Genomic DNA, 17,412 nt, shown 5'->3' with positions numbered 1-17,412 from the left:
CTGGGTATTTTCCCAGAAGATCTAAAACATCATGTCACAGCGATATATGTGCACCTATGTTCACAGCAGCACAATTTGTAATTGCTAAAATGTGGAAGCAACTCAAATGTCCATCCACTGAGGATTGGATAAAAAAATTGTAGTACTTTTATATAATGGAATGTTATTCAGCTATAAAGAAAGATAAATTCGAGGCTTTCACAGGTAAATGGTCACAACTAGAGACTATACTCATAAGTGAAATAAATCAGACCTGCATGTGCAAGCACTGCATTGTCTCACTAGTATAAAACCTGATAGAGTGAATGAAAACTAGTAGGTATGATAGACATTGTGAAATGAAAGGAAAATGCTCAAGGGTAAAGGGCAACTGGGATGTGGGAAAAGAGAAGGGAAAGAAGGAGAAATTTTGTATGTATGCATATACAGGATAGTTAACATAGTTGAACAACTGTCTTCTATTTCTTTGCTGAAAGGAACAGTTACTGATTTCTAGATTGATCAATACTGCACATCTCTATTTGTTTTCCTGAGAAATGCATAATACAACAAGCATTGTTAAATTTCCTACCACTTTCTTTGTAACTCCGTATTGTTTGTATTGTTCTTAAAAAAATAAATAAATAAAAAGTGGGGAGAGTCTGGGGCAGGCCTCAGCTTTCTGGTGGGTCTAAACTATTTACTACTCACGCGTGGTCTGCTAAGGCCCTCAGTTCCAACTGCACCACAAAGAAGGCTCAGTCTGACCTTTACGTTTTCCAAGAAGAACTTTAGGTTCCCTGTAGCTTTGTGATGAGCCAGATCTCTTACCCAGGTGGTTCACTCCTATGTGCATCTCAAAGCCATCTGCTGTCTTGGAATAGGGACACATCATCACTCCTGCATTGTTGATCAAAATGTGCAGGTGCTTTTCCTCTGCAGGGAAGAGAAGATGGAGCAGGCGTGTGGTCAGCCACAGCTGTTACATCTTAGAAATCTGCTTTATGACCCGACCTTAAATGTGGGGATGCAGAACTTTAATCTTTTCTCTGTTTCCTCTTCATAGTTATTTTGTTTTTGTTTTTTCTGAGACAAGGTCTCATTATACAGTTCAAGCTGGCCTTGAACTCACTATGTGGCCCAAACTGGCCTCACACTTGCTGTGATCTTCCTGCCTCAGCCTCCCTACTGCTGGGGTTACAGGTGTGTGCCACCATGCCCAACTGGTATTATTTTTTACAGTGAGACTTTGTTGACTCCTATATACTTTTACAACAGGGAAAAATTGCATTTATATCAATGAATGCCTTTCCCAATATTTCCAGTTCAGGAGCTACTTATTGCTTTTGGGAATTATTCCATCCATCTCTCCTAATAGATTTCTGAAGCCGACTGGAAAGATTCCAAAGCAAGAGGGAAAAAGATTCAGAGATTCTATATGAACCTCTGCCTCCGGGCTTCAGGTCCCAAAAGAAATCTGTTAAGTATAACGGTGTATTTCCTTATGTGGTTTATAATTTATGGCCGTAGATTCATAGACGGGGAAGTTGTTTCCCTGACAGGCTAAGACCCACGGGTGATGAGGAGGTGCGCCTGATGAAATACTGTAAGAGGTTCTATGTTAATGCCTCAGCTCAAGATTCCTGCACCTGAAAATAAATAAACAGAGTAATAAGAAGACCCTATACCATTTGGTAGTATGGCTTCAGACCCCACAGATTCCAGCCTGGGTTTCTCATTTATTACAGATGACTCATTATTTGTCCACGACCCAGAGATGGTAAACTCCTTTGTTATGTTTCTGAGCTGTTATACTCTGGTTTTTTTTGCTCCTGTATTACAGACCAGAGGGCCCTTAGTGAATCTCAACCTTACATATACAGTGCCAGCTCTCAAGGGCCCAAGGTCTCATCCCTGTCGCTGTATGGGCGTTTAGACTCCAGACCAGTGACTGGAACCTTTTAGAGCTTTCAGTAACAAACAGCCGGCTGTGGCATGGGTGCCATAGGTTCGCCACCACTGCTCTGGAGCCTCAAAAGCCCGTAGTGAGCTCTGATGCTCCCGTGAGATTATCAGCTTCGGCTCCTGCTCACTGCCATGGCTTTTTGGGTCCCCTTTTCGTTTCTGCCTCCTGAGGATGTCTCTTTGGCATTAATCACATCCCAGTGATGACAATGACTTCAGCTCTATATCAAAAGTTTCTTGCTATATTTTATCTATTATTTCTGTGTTTTAGAGAGAGATCATTTCTTTTCTTTTTTTTTTTTTTTTTTTGTCCAGGAATCGAACTCAGGGCCTCATGCTTGCCAGGCAGGTGCTGTACTGCTGAGCTGTATCCCTGGCCCATCATTTCCTTTCATCCAAGTCCGCCAACTTGGTCATAAACCCACAATATAGTCTCTAGCGCTATACTTACCTGCTAAGAAGTCCTCAGCAAAGGCTCGAATACACTTAGTGTCAGCCAGGTCCAGTTTTCGCACCAGCACTTGCCGGTTCCCTGTCACGGCTTGGATCTCTCTGGCTACTAATTCCGCCTTTTGCACATCCCGGCAAGCTAAATATACGCGGGCTCCTGTCATCCAACATACAAAAGAGAAACCGTCAGTGCCTTTTTTCTTTTCTTTCTTTTGTGCTACTGGGGATAGAACTCCAGGCTTTTGCACTGAGCTACATCCCCAGTCCTTTATTTTTTGAGACAGGGTCTCAGAGTTGTTAAGTAGCCCAAGCTGGACTCAAACTGACACTCCTCCTGCATCAGTCTCCAAGCGTGCTTAGATTACACATATGTGCCAGCACTCCTGGCTGTCAGCTCCATTTCTAAGTGGGCATTATAGACCTAAAACTGATGTCAAACATTATTTTCCCTCTCTTTTTTTTTGTGCTAGGGACTGAACTCAGGACCTTGTGCATGTTAGGCAAGTGCCCTACCACTAAAGCCTGGATTTTTACATTTTTACATATACAACCTAGTGATCTAATGGTTGATACACTGTGTCAGCTTGAGAAGTCTAGACATTTAATTAACTGACTCAGCAGGGGGCCAGGGTCCTGACTTTGTAAATATCTTGAGCCTGTGAAAGGAGAGGGCAGGGAGATGGTGTGAGTGCTGTGCCCGCCCAGGGGCAGGTAGCTTGCTTACAATGTGGTGGGGGAGGAAAGGAGGCTTGCTCCCCCTTCCCTCTTTTTTGGCTCTTGCTGCTTTTGCTGTCCTCTGTGGCCTTGAACTGTTGTCCCCTCCCATGACACCCTGCCGGCTGACTATGGACTGAAACCTCCACAAACTGAGCTAAATAAACCTTCCCTTCTTTAATTTTGGGTGCTGGGTATTCTGTCCCAGCAACAAGAACAAGTGAGCTCAGGGCCCTGTGTACGTTAGGCAAGTACCCTACCACTAAGCCTAGAACCTGTGTTTTTGTGTTTTTCTTTTTTTAAACAGGAATATTTACATATACTTTATAACAGAATCACCTGAAGCAAATCAGGAAAGAAAACCAGATCAACAAGATGTAAGTGCCCATTACATGTACTAGGTTCAGACTAACAAATCTGTGAGTTACTTGGAGAATTCTTAAATTCTAAGTTAAGAATAAACAATGATGGGCTGGGGATTTAGCTCAGCGGCAAAAGTGCCTGCCTGGCAAGTGCAAGGTTGTGAGTTCGGTTCCCGGTACCGGAGAAAAACCAAAAAAAAAAAAAGAATAAACAATGAGAACAACCCTCAGTGTGAGGAGTAAAACAACAGCAGTGGGAAGGAACTGGGAGCAGATGAACTTGCCTCTCCGAGCCAGCTCTTTGGCCGTCTCCTTTCCAATGCCTGTGTTAGCTCCAGTGACAATAGCGACCTTCCCAGGAAGCTGGACAGTAGATGTGCACACCCCAAAGGCCACCATTTTCCTACGGGCAGAGGAGAGGAGAATGCATCAGTTCTTTGTTATCCCATCTCGGCATAGGGTTCTGGGAACACCCGATGTCTTCAGAGCCCAAGGCTGAGGTTTGCTTTGGTTTCTTCATGATTCCCATTTTTTTCCCCACCGCAAAGACAGGGTCTCACAGTGTAGCAGAAGCCGGGCGTAGTGGCGCACGCCTGTAATCCCAGCACTCAGGAGGCTGCGGCAGGAAGATTGTTGTGAGTTTGAGACCAGCCTGGGTTACAAAGTGAGCTCAAATTCAGCCTGAACTGCATAGCGTGACCCTGTCGCAAAACCAAACCAAACCAAACCAAACACCACAATGTAGCCTACACTGGCCTGGAGCTCACTATGAGGTCCAGGCTGGCCTCAAACTCATGATCCTCCTTAGGTGTGTGGCATCACACCAAGATTCACTGATGTCCTTTTATAAATTTAAGGAACGGCCAGATGTGGTGGCTCATGCCTGTGATCCCAGCACTCAGCAAGCTGAGGCAAGAGGACTGCTGTGAGTTCAAAGCCAACCCGGGCTACCTAATGAGTTCAAGCCTGGCCTGAACTGCACAGTGAGACCCTCAAAAAAACACCACACTCTAACATAAATTTAAGGAACGGTGGAGAAAAGAGGGCTAAAGTTTTCTGCTCTTGCTCAGAACAAAGGTGATTCTATTCCAAGGGCCAAGCTTAGAACTGCTCCCTGCAGCAGCACAGCTGGAGGAGCGTTTGATCAGCCAGGCACCTGATCTCAGTTTGAGCTCCCTACGAAGCAATTTTGGAAATCACAAGACTCAACCAAGAAAAGGAAAACAACTAGTCTCCAGATGCCAACCTGTCCACAATTGGCATTCTGTAGTCTAGAAAAATGGGTTAATCCAATTCAAAGTGTTCTAAAAGCGCGTCTCTTCAGTCACTGGCTCGCCACCTCCACGGGTGACTTTCTCAGAACCAATCAGCAGCCTGCCCGCCCGCCAGCGCCCTCTGCTGAATGCTCTCGAGCCCATTTCCCCATTCTCCCTGTGCCCGCTTCCTCGCTCTCTAACTGCCCCGGGGAAGAGCAGCAAAAGAAAGCGTGCAGCCAACTACAGATGTCACTATTCCCCGCAGCTTCCCAGAGAAAAAGCGGAATCGCTCCTTTTACCTCAAAGCCCCGAAACAAAACGCTAGACAGGGCTGGTTCAGGCGTGAGAGGAAAGGGGGACAGGGATTGGGGGGTGGGGATCCCACGCGCGGTTCTGACCGACGCCAAGCTGCAGCGCCCGGGCTTCCCCGGAGCTGGGGGCAGGTGCTGCTGGACCGGAAAGGGGGCCGGGAGGAGCAGAGCAGGATACGCGACCGCAGCCCCTGCCCGACCCCCGAGACACCCGGACCTCACTTGCAAGCCGCTGACCTCGGAGTCTCGGCCATCTTGGGGACCCCCGGGGGAATTTTCTTTTGCAAAACAAAGCTTCCGTGAGGACTCGTGTCCCCCCGAAAAGACTACGCGGTAGAAGGGCAATACATTTTCACAGACCTGATTTGGGGCGCAGCCACGTACAGGAGGAAGAGGAAGAAAAGGAAGAAGATCAGAAGTCCAAGCATCTCTGCGAGCCGCAGCGTAGAGGAGACGACAGACGCCGCAGCCTCAACAGCTTCCCTGCAGCCACCCGCTCGGCTTCCACGGCAATGTCTGGGCGCAAAGCCCTCTGGGAAACATAGTCCCGGGCTTGGGGCGAGCGGCGGGGGAAAGGGGCGGGGCGAGGGGCGGGGCCACAGGGTGGGCGCTGCCCGGAGGTCAGGACCGCGCAGTAGGTGCACCGCGAATCTCTAACCCTGTAGGGCGGGGTTCTGTGGGATCATCCAAAAAGCCCTCCCGCAGCCGTCTGGCTGCCAGCGGTGCTCGTGACATCTCCCCAGTGCTCCACGAGCACCCCAGGGTCAAGTCCTGCCTGTGGTTCAGTTTCTCTCTAACCTAACAGAACATTGTTCCAGCTAGAGATCAAGTGTGGCATCTGGAAAGACTCTTAGGCTGATTGCCCAGGAGAGGAGCCTTTGGACTCTGACGGAGGGTGGGGTGGCGTGAGTGCGAACCCCTGCTCCTCGGGAATTCCTCCTTCAGTGGAGCGGAAGCACCCACTGGTCCTTGAAGACATTACCCGGAGAATCACTTTCTTGTGTCTAGTTTGACATATGACGGTAGCTGTCATAATGTTCCTAGTGTTTGCTTGTGTGTTTATTGATAATAATCTATAGTTTTCTTGATGACTTATGTCACCTGTATTAATTCTCAGTGTATCAATTTCCCAGATTGGCACAGTTGGATTTTGCCAGCTTCTAAGGATTTCATTCCCTCTTGAATTAAGACCACAGATATGTTTTTTGGAAACGGGCAAGCTTCCTGCTCAGTCGTTTTCATCTGAGCTCTACTCCCTGCCCAAACACAGTAATATTTTCTGGTTCTTTTGCATAACTCATTTCCATTTGATTGAAAAACCCATGGTCCAAGGTCAAGTTGTAACAACTGGGGAGGTTCCCTGGACACAGTTCAAACTCCCACTGATTTCACATTGAATTATCCAGGAATCCTCAGACATTTGTAACGTTCTCACAAGGATGTCCCTTATTGTGCCTCTCACAAGTTTATTAAAACCTCTACACTTTGTTCTTTTCATTCATTCACTCATTCAACTGACATTTATAGCACTCCTACAGTGTCCTAGGCCCTTTGCTGTGGCCCACAGGGAGCCAGGTAGCTATGATCTCTGCCCTCTCAGAGCTTGTAGACTGTCAGGGAAAACTTTAAACAGGAAACCTCTGTGTACAACTCATGAGTGGTAGAGGGGGAAATTGAGAAAGCTTTGCGAGCTGACGGCAGGAGGCCTCTCCTGGTCTAAAGGGGCTTCTCTGGGAAAGTAACGTTTGAGCTGAGGCTCGAGGGGAGGTCAGGAGTTAATAGGCAAGCATCACACAGGGAAGAGTGCGCTAAGCAAAAGAAAGAGCTCTCCAGAAAGTCCCTCTGAAAGTAAAAGAACATACATATGGCCTAGTCAAGATGCTGGGTTCAGGATAGTAAGTACAGGTCTATGGCACAAGTGTTTGTCTTCCAACTTTTTATCTAAAAGACAAATTCAAGCTGATGTAGTGGCACGTGTCTGCACTCTGGGAGGCTGAGGCAGGTGAATCACATGTTTGTGCCCAGCCTGGGCAGTTTAAAGACTGAGCAAGACCTTATTTAAAAAAAAAAAATTGAAAAGGGCTGGGGATGTAGCTAAGTGTGAAGGCCCTGGGATCAGTCCCTAGTGTGAAAGAGAAAAAAAGAAAGGGAGAGGGAGGGAAAAAAAAGAGAGAGAAGTTCAGATGAATTGAACGAGGTGGATATGCCTGTAATCTCAGTTACTTGGAAGTCTGGGGTGAAGGAATTGTGAGTTCAAGTCCAGCCTGGGCTAGTTATTTATTTATTTATTTATTAAATTTAATTCAGTGTTAAGATCTATTTTTAGAATTTAATTGAAGCCTGGGCAATTTAGCCTGCCTGTCAATGGAGACTCTCTCTCAAAAAAAAAAAATTTTTTTTTTTCTTTTTGAGGCAGGGTCTCCCTATGCAGTTCAGGCTGGCCTTGAGCTCAGTTGAGCCCAAGCTGGTCTCAAACTTGCAATGATCCTCCTGCCTCAGCCTCCAGAGTGCTGGGATTACAGGTGTGTGCCACTCAAAAATAAGTTTAAAAACATAATTTCATAGATAGTAAAGTTGTCCTAGTAAGGCTATCTTCTTTCTACTGCTTAAGGAATTTATTTAGCACATACAAGTTTAGCAAGAGTTCTCTAGGACAGTTCTTTTAAACCATGGCTTCAATTATCTATAGCTGTGTAACAGTTTACCTATTGTTACATTTGGGTTAAATAGCATTGGTTGTACAATGGCTGTATTTGTCATCTCTTTCTTCACAGACACAGCTTAAAGGAGAAAATATTTATTGTAGCTCACAGTCTCAGTCCATGGTTGGCCGGCTCCAAGGCAGAAAGCAGCTTTGTCTGAGAGAAGTTGTTCACCTAACGACAGTCAGGAATCAAAGATCGGGGGAAAGCCAGACAGAGAGAAAGATAAAGGCGCCAGGGACAGAGTTATGTCCTTCAGAGGCCAACAGTGAAGCAGGGTTCCTTTTCCACAGCAGCCTCTCCAGCATTTATTATTACTATTTGATTTCTTAAGGACAGCCATTTTTTCTGCAGGAAGATGGAATATCTTGTTTTAATTTGTGTTTCTCAAGTGGCCGGTGATGTTGAATGTGTTTTCATGTTTTTTTTTTTGGCCATTTGTAGTTCTTCATCTGAGAAATGTCTGTTCATTTCATGTGCTTATTCACTGACTGGGTCTTTAAATCTGGAGGGGTCTGATTTTTTTTTTTTTTTTTTGAGTTCTTTCTATAGTCTAGATATTTGTTCTTTGTCAGAGGAACAGCTGGCAAGTGTTTCCCATGCTATAGGTTGTCTCTTTATTCTGTTGGTGGTTTCCTTTGCAGCTATGCAGAAGCTTTTTAATGTCATATGATTCCATCTATTAATTCTTCATATTATTTCTTTTGCAAGGAGAGTTCTGTTTGGGAAGTCTTTGCTTACGCCTACATCTTCAAGAGTTTTACCTATTTTATCTGCCAGCGGATTAAGTGTTTCTGTTTAAGTATTTAGATCTTTGATCTACTTTGATTTTAGTGTAGTGCATGGTGCAAGATATGGGTCTAGGTACAATCTTTGGCACAGGGAAAGCCAGTTTTCCCATACCATTTTTTTTTTTTTTTTTTTTTGGTTTTCTCCGGTACTGGGAACCGAACTCACGACCTTGTGCATGCCAGGCAGGCGCTTTTGCCGCTGAGCTAAATCCCCAGCCCCTTCCCATACCATTTGTTAAAGAGACTATCTTTACTGTGAAAATATTTGACCCCTTTGTCAAAGATAAGGTAAATACGTGGGCCTGGAGTTGTTTCTGTATCCTTTATCCTGTTTCATTAATCCACAAGTCTTTTTTTTTTTTTTTTTGCCAATGCATGCTGTTTTTATCACTGTATTTTGTAGTATAACTTGAAGTCTGGGATTGTGATGTCCCTGCCTTGCCCTTGTTGCTGAAAATTGCTTTTGCTATTCTAGATCTCTTCTGGTTCCATATGAATTTTAGGATAGGTTTCTCTAGTTCTGTGAGGAATGTTACTGATATTTTGATTGGGATTGCATTAAATCTGTATACCAGTTTTAAAAGTATGGCCATTTTGACTATATTGGTCCCACCTATACAGTATTACTACTACTACTATTATTATTATTATTATTATTATTATTATTTTGGCTTTATGAAACAGGGTCTCACTATGTAGTTCAGGCCATGAACTCACTACATAGCCCAGGCTGGCCTCAAACTTGCAGTGATCCTCCTATCTGAACCTCCTGAGTGCTGGGATTACAGGCATGCACCACCACGCCCAGCTGGTTCTACCTATACAGGGGATAGCTTTCCATGTTCGCATTTCCTCTTTGATCTCCTTTTTCAGAGTAGTGTAGCTTTTATTGTAGAGGTCTTTCACTTCCTTGGTTAGGTTAAGTTTTTTTTTTTTTTTTTTTTTTGTGCCAGGAATCAAACCCAGGACCTCGTCCTTGCCAGGCAGGCGCTGTGCCACTGAGCTATATCCCTGGCTTGAGGATAATTTTTAAGTTTTTTTTTTTTGGATGCTACTAATTTTGGGAGGAATCTCCATAGTGGTTTTCATAGTTGGTTGTAACAGTTTACACCCCACCAATGAGGAAGAAAGGTATTGTTTCTCTAATTTCTCTCTCGGTCAGTTTATTATTGGTATATAGGGATACTATTGAATTTTTAGTGTTGACTTTGTGTCCTGCTATGCTACTGAATTTAGCTGTTTCTTCTAGGAGTTTTTTGATAGAATTTTGGGGGTCTTCTAAGTAGAGGATCATGTCATCTGTAAATGATGATAATTTAACTTCTTCTTTCCCTATCCATATCCCGTTTATTTCTTCCTCTGGTCCAATTTCTCTAGCTGATGTTTTGAGAACAAGGCTAAACTGGAGTGATGATAATAAACATCCTTGTTTTGTTCTTGATTTTAGAGGGGAAGCTTTTAGCTTCTCTCCTTTTAATATGATGTTGACCATTGGTTTGTCATACATGGTTTTTATCAGATTGAGATAAAGACCTTCTATACCTATTGTATTTGGGCTTTTTTTAGTCAAGTACTTGTTCTGCATCTATTGAGATGACCATGCGATTTTTGTCCTTACTTCTATTTATGTGATATATTACGTTTATTGATTTATATATGCTGAACCATCTGTGCATCCTTGGAATGAATCCAAGGATATGTGATCCTTGTGATAATTTGGTCTTTTTGATAATTTGCTGCATTCTGTTAGCCAGTATTTTATTGAGAAATTCTGCATATATTCATTAAATAGATTGGCCTATACTTTTCTTTTGTGATTGGGTCATTTTCTGATTTTGGAATCAGGGTAATGCTTGCTTCTAGGAATGAATTTGGTAGTACTGCTTCCCTTTTTGATTTCATTAAGGAGTGTAAGGAGTATTGATGTTAGATCCTCTCTAAAATCTTATGGAATTTGGCAGTGAATTTGTTAGAACCTAGGCTTTTCTTAGTTGGTAGTTTTACTGCTTCTACGGTTTCATTGACTGATACTGAATTATTCAGGATTTTTATATCTGCTTAGTTCAGTTTTGGTAGTTCATATATGTATCTAGGAATCTATCCATTTCTTCTGAATTTTCCATTTTATTAGAGTACAGATTTTCCAAGTAGTTACTAATGATCTTCTGAATTTCACAGAATCAGTTGTGATTTTGCCTTTTTTATTTCTAGTTGCATGGACTTGTGTCTTTTCTTCTTTTGGTAAGATTGGCTAAGGGTTTGTCTATTTTGTTTATTATTGCAAAGAAGCAACAATTTGACGCATTGATTCTTTGTGTTTATTATTTTCAATGTCATTAATTTCTGCTCTGATTTGCATTTATACTAGATTTGGATTTTGATTGTTCTTGTTCTTTAGGAACTTGAGGTACATCATTAGGTTATTTATTTGAGTTTGCTCTGGGTTTTGTTTTTGTTTTGTTTTAGACAGTGTCTTCCTGTGCAGTTCAGGCTGACTTGAACCCATTTTGTAGCCCAGACTGGCCTCAAACTCAAGGCGACCCTCCTACCTTCGCCTCCTGAGTGTTGGGATTACAGGTACGTTCCACCATACCCAGCTCTGCTGTTTTTCTGATGTGGATGTGCATCACTATTAACTTCCTTCTTATGACTACTTTCTTTTTGTTTTGGTACCTGGAATAAAACTCAGAACCTAGCACTTGCCAGGCAGGTGCTTGTGCCACCTAGCTGTATCCCTAGCCCAAGGACTACTTTCATTGTATCCCATAGGTTCCAGTATGTCATACTGGTATTATTGTTTTATTATAAGAACTGTCTAATTTCTTACTTAATTTCATCTGTGACCCACTGATTATTTAAATTGTTTAATTTTCATGTGTTTGCCTGTTTGCTGTGGGATTTTTTTGCCATTGATTTCCAGTTTAATTGCACTATGATCTGATAATATGTATGGGATTATTTATTTATTTATTTATTTATTTATTTGGTTTTTCTCTGGTACTGGGAACCGAACTCACGACCTTGCGCTTGCCAGGCAGGCACTTTGCCGCTGAGCTAAATCCCCAGCCCCTTGTATGGGATAATTTAGATTCTTTTACTTAAGCATACTTTATAGGTTAGTATGTTGTCTGTTTTGGGGAAAGTCCTATGTGTTGCTGAAAAGAATGTGTATTCTGTTGTGGTTGGGTGGAATACTCTCTAGATATCTATTAAGTCCTTTTGTTTGAAGGTTTGGTTCAATTCTGATATTTCTTTCTTGGTTTTTTTTGTCTGCTTAATCTGTCCACTTGTGACAGTGGTGTACTGAGGTCTATTACAATTGTATTTGCATTTATCTGATTTTTCATGTCTATGAATGTTTGTTTTATGAAGCTGGGTGTGCCAGTATTTGGTGCATATATGTTTATAATTGTTATCTCTTCCTATTGAATCGTTCCTTTAACCAATACTTAGTGACCTTCTTTATCTCTTCTGATCATTTTGGCTTGAAATCCACTTTGTTGGAAATTAAGATAGCCACTCCTGTTTTTTTCTGGGTTCCTGTTGCATAGAATATTCTTTTCCATCCTTTGATTTTTAATCTGTCAATTTCTTTTGAATTAAATGTGTTCTTTGTTTTGTTTTGTTTCATTTTTTGTCTTTTTGAGACAGGGTCTTGATATGCAGTTCAGGCTGGCTTTGAGCTCACGTTGTTGCCCAGACTGGTTTCAAACTCACAAGGATCCTCCTGCCTCAGCCTCCCGAGTGCTGGGATTACAGGCATGTGCCACCATGCCCACTAAATATGTTTCTTGTATACTGCATATTACTGGGTTTTATTTCTTTATCCATCCTGATAATTTGTATCTTTTAATTGGGAAATTGAGACCATTCACATTAAAAGCTGTTATTGAGAGGTATTGGCTTAGTCTTGTCATTATATCATTTTACTGCTGCTGATTTTCTTTTTTTTTTTTTTTTCTTCCATTTGCTTAGCTGCTTATCCTCACAGGTGTATTCACTCTTTTTGAATTATGGGCACTCTTGACTTCATTGTCTCTTTCTAGGATATCCTTGAAGATTTTTTGTAATGCTGCTTTGATGATCATGTGTTTCTTGAGGTGTTCCTCATCATGAAAATATCTTATTTCTCTATCAGTTTTGAAGGAAAGTTTTGCAAGACACATAATTTGGGGTTGGAAGTTGCTATCATTTAGGGTTGGAATTACTTCATTCCAAGCCCTCCTAGTCTTTTTTTTTTTTTTCCCAGTACTGGGGATCGAACTCACAACCTTGTGCTTGCTGGGCAGGCGCTGTACCGCTGAGCTAAATCCCCAGCCCCCAAGCCCTCCTAGTCTTTCAAGTTTGTGTTGAGAAGTCTGTTGTAATTCTAAGGGGTTTTCCTTTTACGTGGTTTGTTTCCTTTCTCTAACAGCTTTTAATATTTTGTCCCTGTGATGGAATTCTGGCACCTTGAGTATAATGTGGCACAGAGTTCTCTTTTGGTCATGGCTATTTGGGGTTCTGTATGCCTCAATTATTTGTATCTTTCTTTCCCTATGTTTGGGAAGTTTCCTGCCATTATTTCTGTGAACAGGTTTTTTTAAATGCCATTTGTGTCATCTTCTGATTTTTCATTAATGTCAGTTACTCTTAGATGAGTCTTCTGTGTGTCATTTATTAGCTTTTGGGTCCATTTTTCACATTCTCTTGTTGTCCTTAAGGTGTCTTTGAGTAGTTGTTCTTTGAAGGCATCACTGTCTTCTAGTTCTGAAATTCTATCACACTGGTTGCTTCTGCTACCTATACTTTCAATATAATTTTTAATCTCTGGGAATTCTGATTGAAACCTTTTCATGGACTCTAATTCTTGGAGAAACTGCTCGTTTATGTTTTGTGTCATTTTGTTTGGCTCATCTAGCTTTTTACTGTGTCTTCTGGAAGCTTCTTGATGATTTTGGTTATTCCTTTCATAATCTGTTATATTCTGTGATCTCACCGAGTACTTCTTTGGTCTGTTTTCTAACCTCCTCTGTTATCCTTTCAAGTAACTTGGATGTGTGGCTTTTTCTAGTCTCCCCTTAAAATCCCCCTTAATTGGCCTTGGGGAATTTGGGAGTTTTAGGAGGCATTTTCTTGCCTTGTCTTCTCGTGTTTCTATTGCTTTTTGTTTGTTTTGTTTTTGTGCTGAAGTTTGCAGACACATTGTGTAAAGATTTTGTTGTTAGTATAGATATTTCTTTAGTCACTTTTCAGTGATGTATTTTGGATGTGATAAACTACAGCCCTTGGCCTCAGCTCCTAGATTTGATCACCTTGGTTAAATTTAGGAGGGGGGAATGCAGTGTAATTGGCCCAACACCAAGATCTCTGGTGATGTACTCTAGAATTGTTAATGTCACAAAGGTAATCTGGGTGTTGGTTTACAGAGAAAACCCATAAAAGCAACAATTATGCAACCTTGGTAATATCAAGCAAATGAGCTACAGTAGTATCATCAAATACAAATTGAATATTAACATAACATAAGAATTAATTATATATTACCCTTAACCCTAGAGAAGAAATTCATAATTATAGTGTAAACATTAAGAAAACTCAGGTGTTTACTTGCAGCTAATATGTACTAAATGCAACAACTCTATCTCTGCTAATGGCAGAAAAGAATTCAACAGCAATTTCAGGTTAATCCTTAACTAGCCATTTAAGTATTAATGAACATTTATGGTTTGTTATGGGTTGTGTCTAGATTTTCTTCCAAAGCCTCACATGGCTATGTGTGGGGCTTTTGCAGAGGTGGCTGGATCTAAAGTGTGTGACGTTGAGAACAAGAGTGTGTGATTATTAAATTAGTCCATCACTTGGTTTGGCATAATTCTGGGTATGGATAATGAAAAGGCCTACACTGGGCATTAATGCTACCTACCCCAAGGCTATGTGACCCGGATAGAATATAAGGGACAGAAAGAGGGCTGCTGCCATTGCTTGCTGCTTCACTGCATCTTCACTATTTCACTGATTTGCTGCCTTCTGCTACCATGAACTGTTTCTTCCCTGTGATGCCCCTCTGCCATACCTCCCTGCCTTGGAGCCGGCCAACTAAGCACTGAAACCCCTATAAATGGTGAGCTACAATAAACCTTTCCTCCTTTAACTTTGGGTGTCAGGTATTTTGTCTCAGTGAGAAATGTAATTAAGATGTGGTTATATTGTTAAAGACAGAGGGAATTTGAAATGGAGCAATGTAAGGGGAGAAAGTTGAAATCTTAAACTACATGATATGAGAAGGAAAGAAGACAAGTGAGACAAAAGATCTATTGGGGAGTAGGAGGATGTTTTTAGGAGTAGATAAAGGTAACAGAAAAAAAGCTGATGTGAAATAGAAAATAAAAGAAAAATAAGGAGAACAAAGAAATTATAGGAAGAGTAAAAGTAAGAGAGAAAAATTAAAAGGAAAAGAATAAAGGAAGAAATAAAAAGCAAGGACAAAGGAAAATTCCCAAAACCTTAATAAAATGGTGAAGAGGAAAGAAGATAAAAAACAAGAAAAATAGAACAAAGCAAAACCAAAAAAGCAAACAGTGACACATACATGAGAGAAAGAAAGAAAGAAAGAAAGAAAGAAAGAAAGAAAGAAAGAAAGAAAAAAGAAAGAAAAAAGAAAGAAAGAAAGAAAAAGAAAGAAAGAAAGATGGAAAAAGGAAAGAGGAAAGAACGATCTCTGTGACTCTGAATGTGTGGTTTTCTTCTGGAATAGACAATTTGGAAGTAATCTCTCTCTTTTTCTTCTCTAAGTTCATATTTTCCAGTGTCTGGATTTCAAATCTCAGAAAGGCTGAGGTGTCCCTCAGCACTCCGCCATTTTCCTGGAAAGTCTCTGATTGAGGAGATTATTTTTGATATAAACCATAACAATGGTCATGATCTGTGGGCTAGGAACTCAGGAGGTCTTGACTAGAATCTTTGGCTCCAGGTGGAGTCAATGTGTTGGCTGTGTGGGGTCAGCTGGTGTCTGGGTGAATCTGAGTGATCCAAGAAGGCCTCACTGATATGTCTTGAGCTTTGATGGGAATAGCTGGAAGCTGCGGCCATTTTCCCCCTTAATTGTGAGGCCTCTCTGAGGCTTTTCCTGTGGCATTTGTTGGACTTCTTCCATGGTGACTTAAGGTTCTAGAAGTGATATTTAAGAGACAGGAAGTCTTTTAAGGTATGGGTCTGGGAGGAAGTACAGTGTCCCTTCGGTGTGATTTATTCATCAAGGAAGTCACACAAAGGTTACACAGAGCTCTCTGAGTTTCAAAGGGAGAGGACACATAGACTTCATGCCTCCACAGCCAAGAGACCATACTTTATAACATGTTTAATCCACCACAGTTCTGTTCTTGCTAGGAATCTAGGAGGGTATTTCACAAATGAAATTAGCCTTTCAATCTTTCTCTGAAATTACTGAAATTATTTCATTGGGATTATGAGTGAAGCCATTGTTCTTTTACCAAGTTTTTGTTTGAAATATAATTAACATAGAGTAACATTCATCTGCTTGAACTGTTCAACTCAGCGATGCGTGGATAAACAAAAATGTGCTCTATCCATACAGTAATTTTAAGTATATTCATCAAGTGAGCTGGGCATGGTGCTACACATTTTCAATCCCAGCCCTTGTGAGCTGAGGCAGGAGGATTGCTGTGAGTTTGAGGCCAGCCTCATCTATATAGTGAGTTCAAGGTCAGCCTAAACTGCATAACGAGACCCTGTCTCAAAAAAAAATTTTTTTTAAGTGTATTCATTGGGGATGTACCATCATTACCATTGATTTTATGAGTTTTATCACCCCAAAAAGAAACACTGTACACCTTGCTAATCACTTTCTGTTTTCCTCTTTCTCTAGCCACTGGAAACCACTAATCAAATTCTTTCTCTCTGATTTGCCTATTATAGGCTGTTCATATAAGGAAATCATACAATATGAGGCCTTTTGTATCTGGCTTCTTTATTTAGTGTCATGTTTTCAAGATTCACCATATTGAAACATGAATCAGTACTTTATTCCTTTATTGTGGCTAAGTAATATTTCACTGTATGGACAGAGCACTTTTGTTTATCTACTTATTAGTTGATATATAATTTGGGTCTTTTTCCCCTACTTTTTAGATATTATGAATACTGTCATAAACTTTCAAGTACAAGTTTTGGGATGGACATATATTTTCATTTATTTTGAGTATATACCTAAGAATGGAATGGCTAAGTCTTATGTTATTTCTACGTTTAATTATTTTGAAGCCAGTTGTGTTGCACACTTGTAATCCTGGCACTCAGAAAGCTGAGGCAGGATTGCTATGAGTCTGAGGCCAGCCTGAACTACATAGTGAGACACTGTCTTTAGGTTTTTTTTTTCTTTTGAGGAACTACTAGATTGTTTTCCAAAGCTGATGTGCCATGATATATTCCCACCAATAATGTATGAGTATCCTCAAATTTCTCTATCTCATTGCCAACACTTGTTGTTGTCTACTTGATTTTAGCTATCCTTATCAGTGTGAAGTGGTTTCTGATTGTACTTTTGATTTGCACTTCCTTGATGACTAGGAAGTATCTCTCTGTGTACTTTTCTCCATTTTATTTGTGGAGAAATTTTCTTGGAAGACAATTTTGAACCCTTGCTTTTTATTTTTATTTTTTATTTTTCAGTGGTGTGGGTTGAACCAAGGATCTTGTACATATTAGGCAAGCCCTTTACCACTGAGCCCTGTTCCCATCCCAGGAAATCATAAAACACTTTTATGTAGTTGAAGAGTCATTCTTTTCTTTTCTTTTTTTTTTTTTTTAATGGTTATCATTTTACATATTATTGTCTACAAAATAGTTTCTCAGGAAAACAAATAGACAAATAATAGTGAGTT

At 41.1% G+C, this 17,412-nt stretch overlaps 1 protein-coding gene across 1 annotated transcript in view; it reads right to left on the bottom strand.

Moving 5' to 3' along the window:
• Nucleotides 1-5,569, bottom strand: part of Rdh11 (retinol dehydrogenase 11 (all-trans/9-cis/11-cis)) — a 14,866-nt gene extending 9,297 nt beyond the window's left edge. The window contains exons 1-4 of the mRNA XM_005399068.2: nt 5,398-5,569; nt 3,755-3,873; nt 2,396-2,551; nt 811-915 (exon numbers count right to left, since the gene is read on the bottom strand). Coding sequence (XP_005399125.1) covers nt 811-915; nt 2,396-2,551; nt 3,755-3,873; nt 5,398-5,465 — 448 coding nt within the window. The 5' untranslated portion in view covers nt 5,466-5,569. The remainder of the gene's footprint in view (nt 1-810; nt 916-2,395; nt 2,552-3,754; nt 3,874-5,397) is intronic.
• Between the last annotated feature and the right edge of the window lie 11,843 nt (nt 5,570-17,412).

This window comes from Chinchilla lanigera, unplaced genomic scaffold, assembly GCF_000276665.1.
Source record: "Chinchilla lanigera isolate Chin_1 unplaced genomic scaffold, ChiLan1.0 scaffold00065, whole genome shotgun sequence".
NCBI classification, from domain to species: Eukaryota; Metazoa; Chordata; class Mammalia; order Rodentia; family Chinchillidae; genus Chinchilla; species Chinchilla lanigera.
This window is presented reverse-complemented; position numbering and strand designations above follow the sequence as displayed.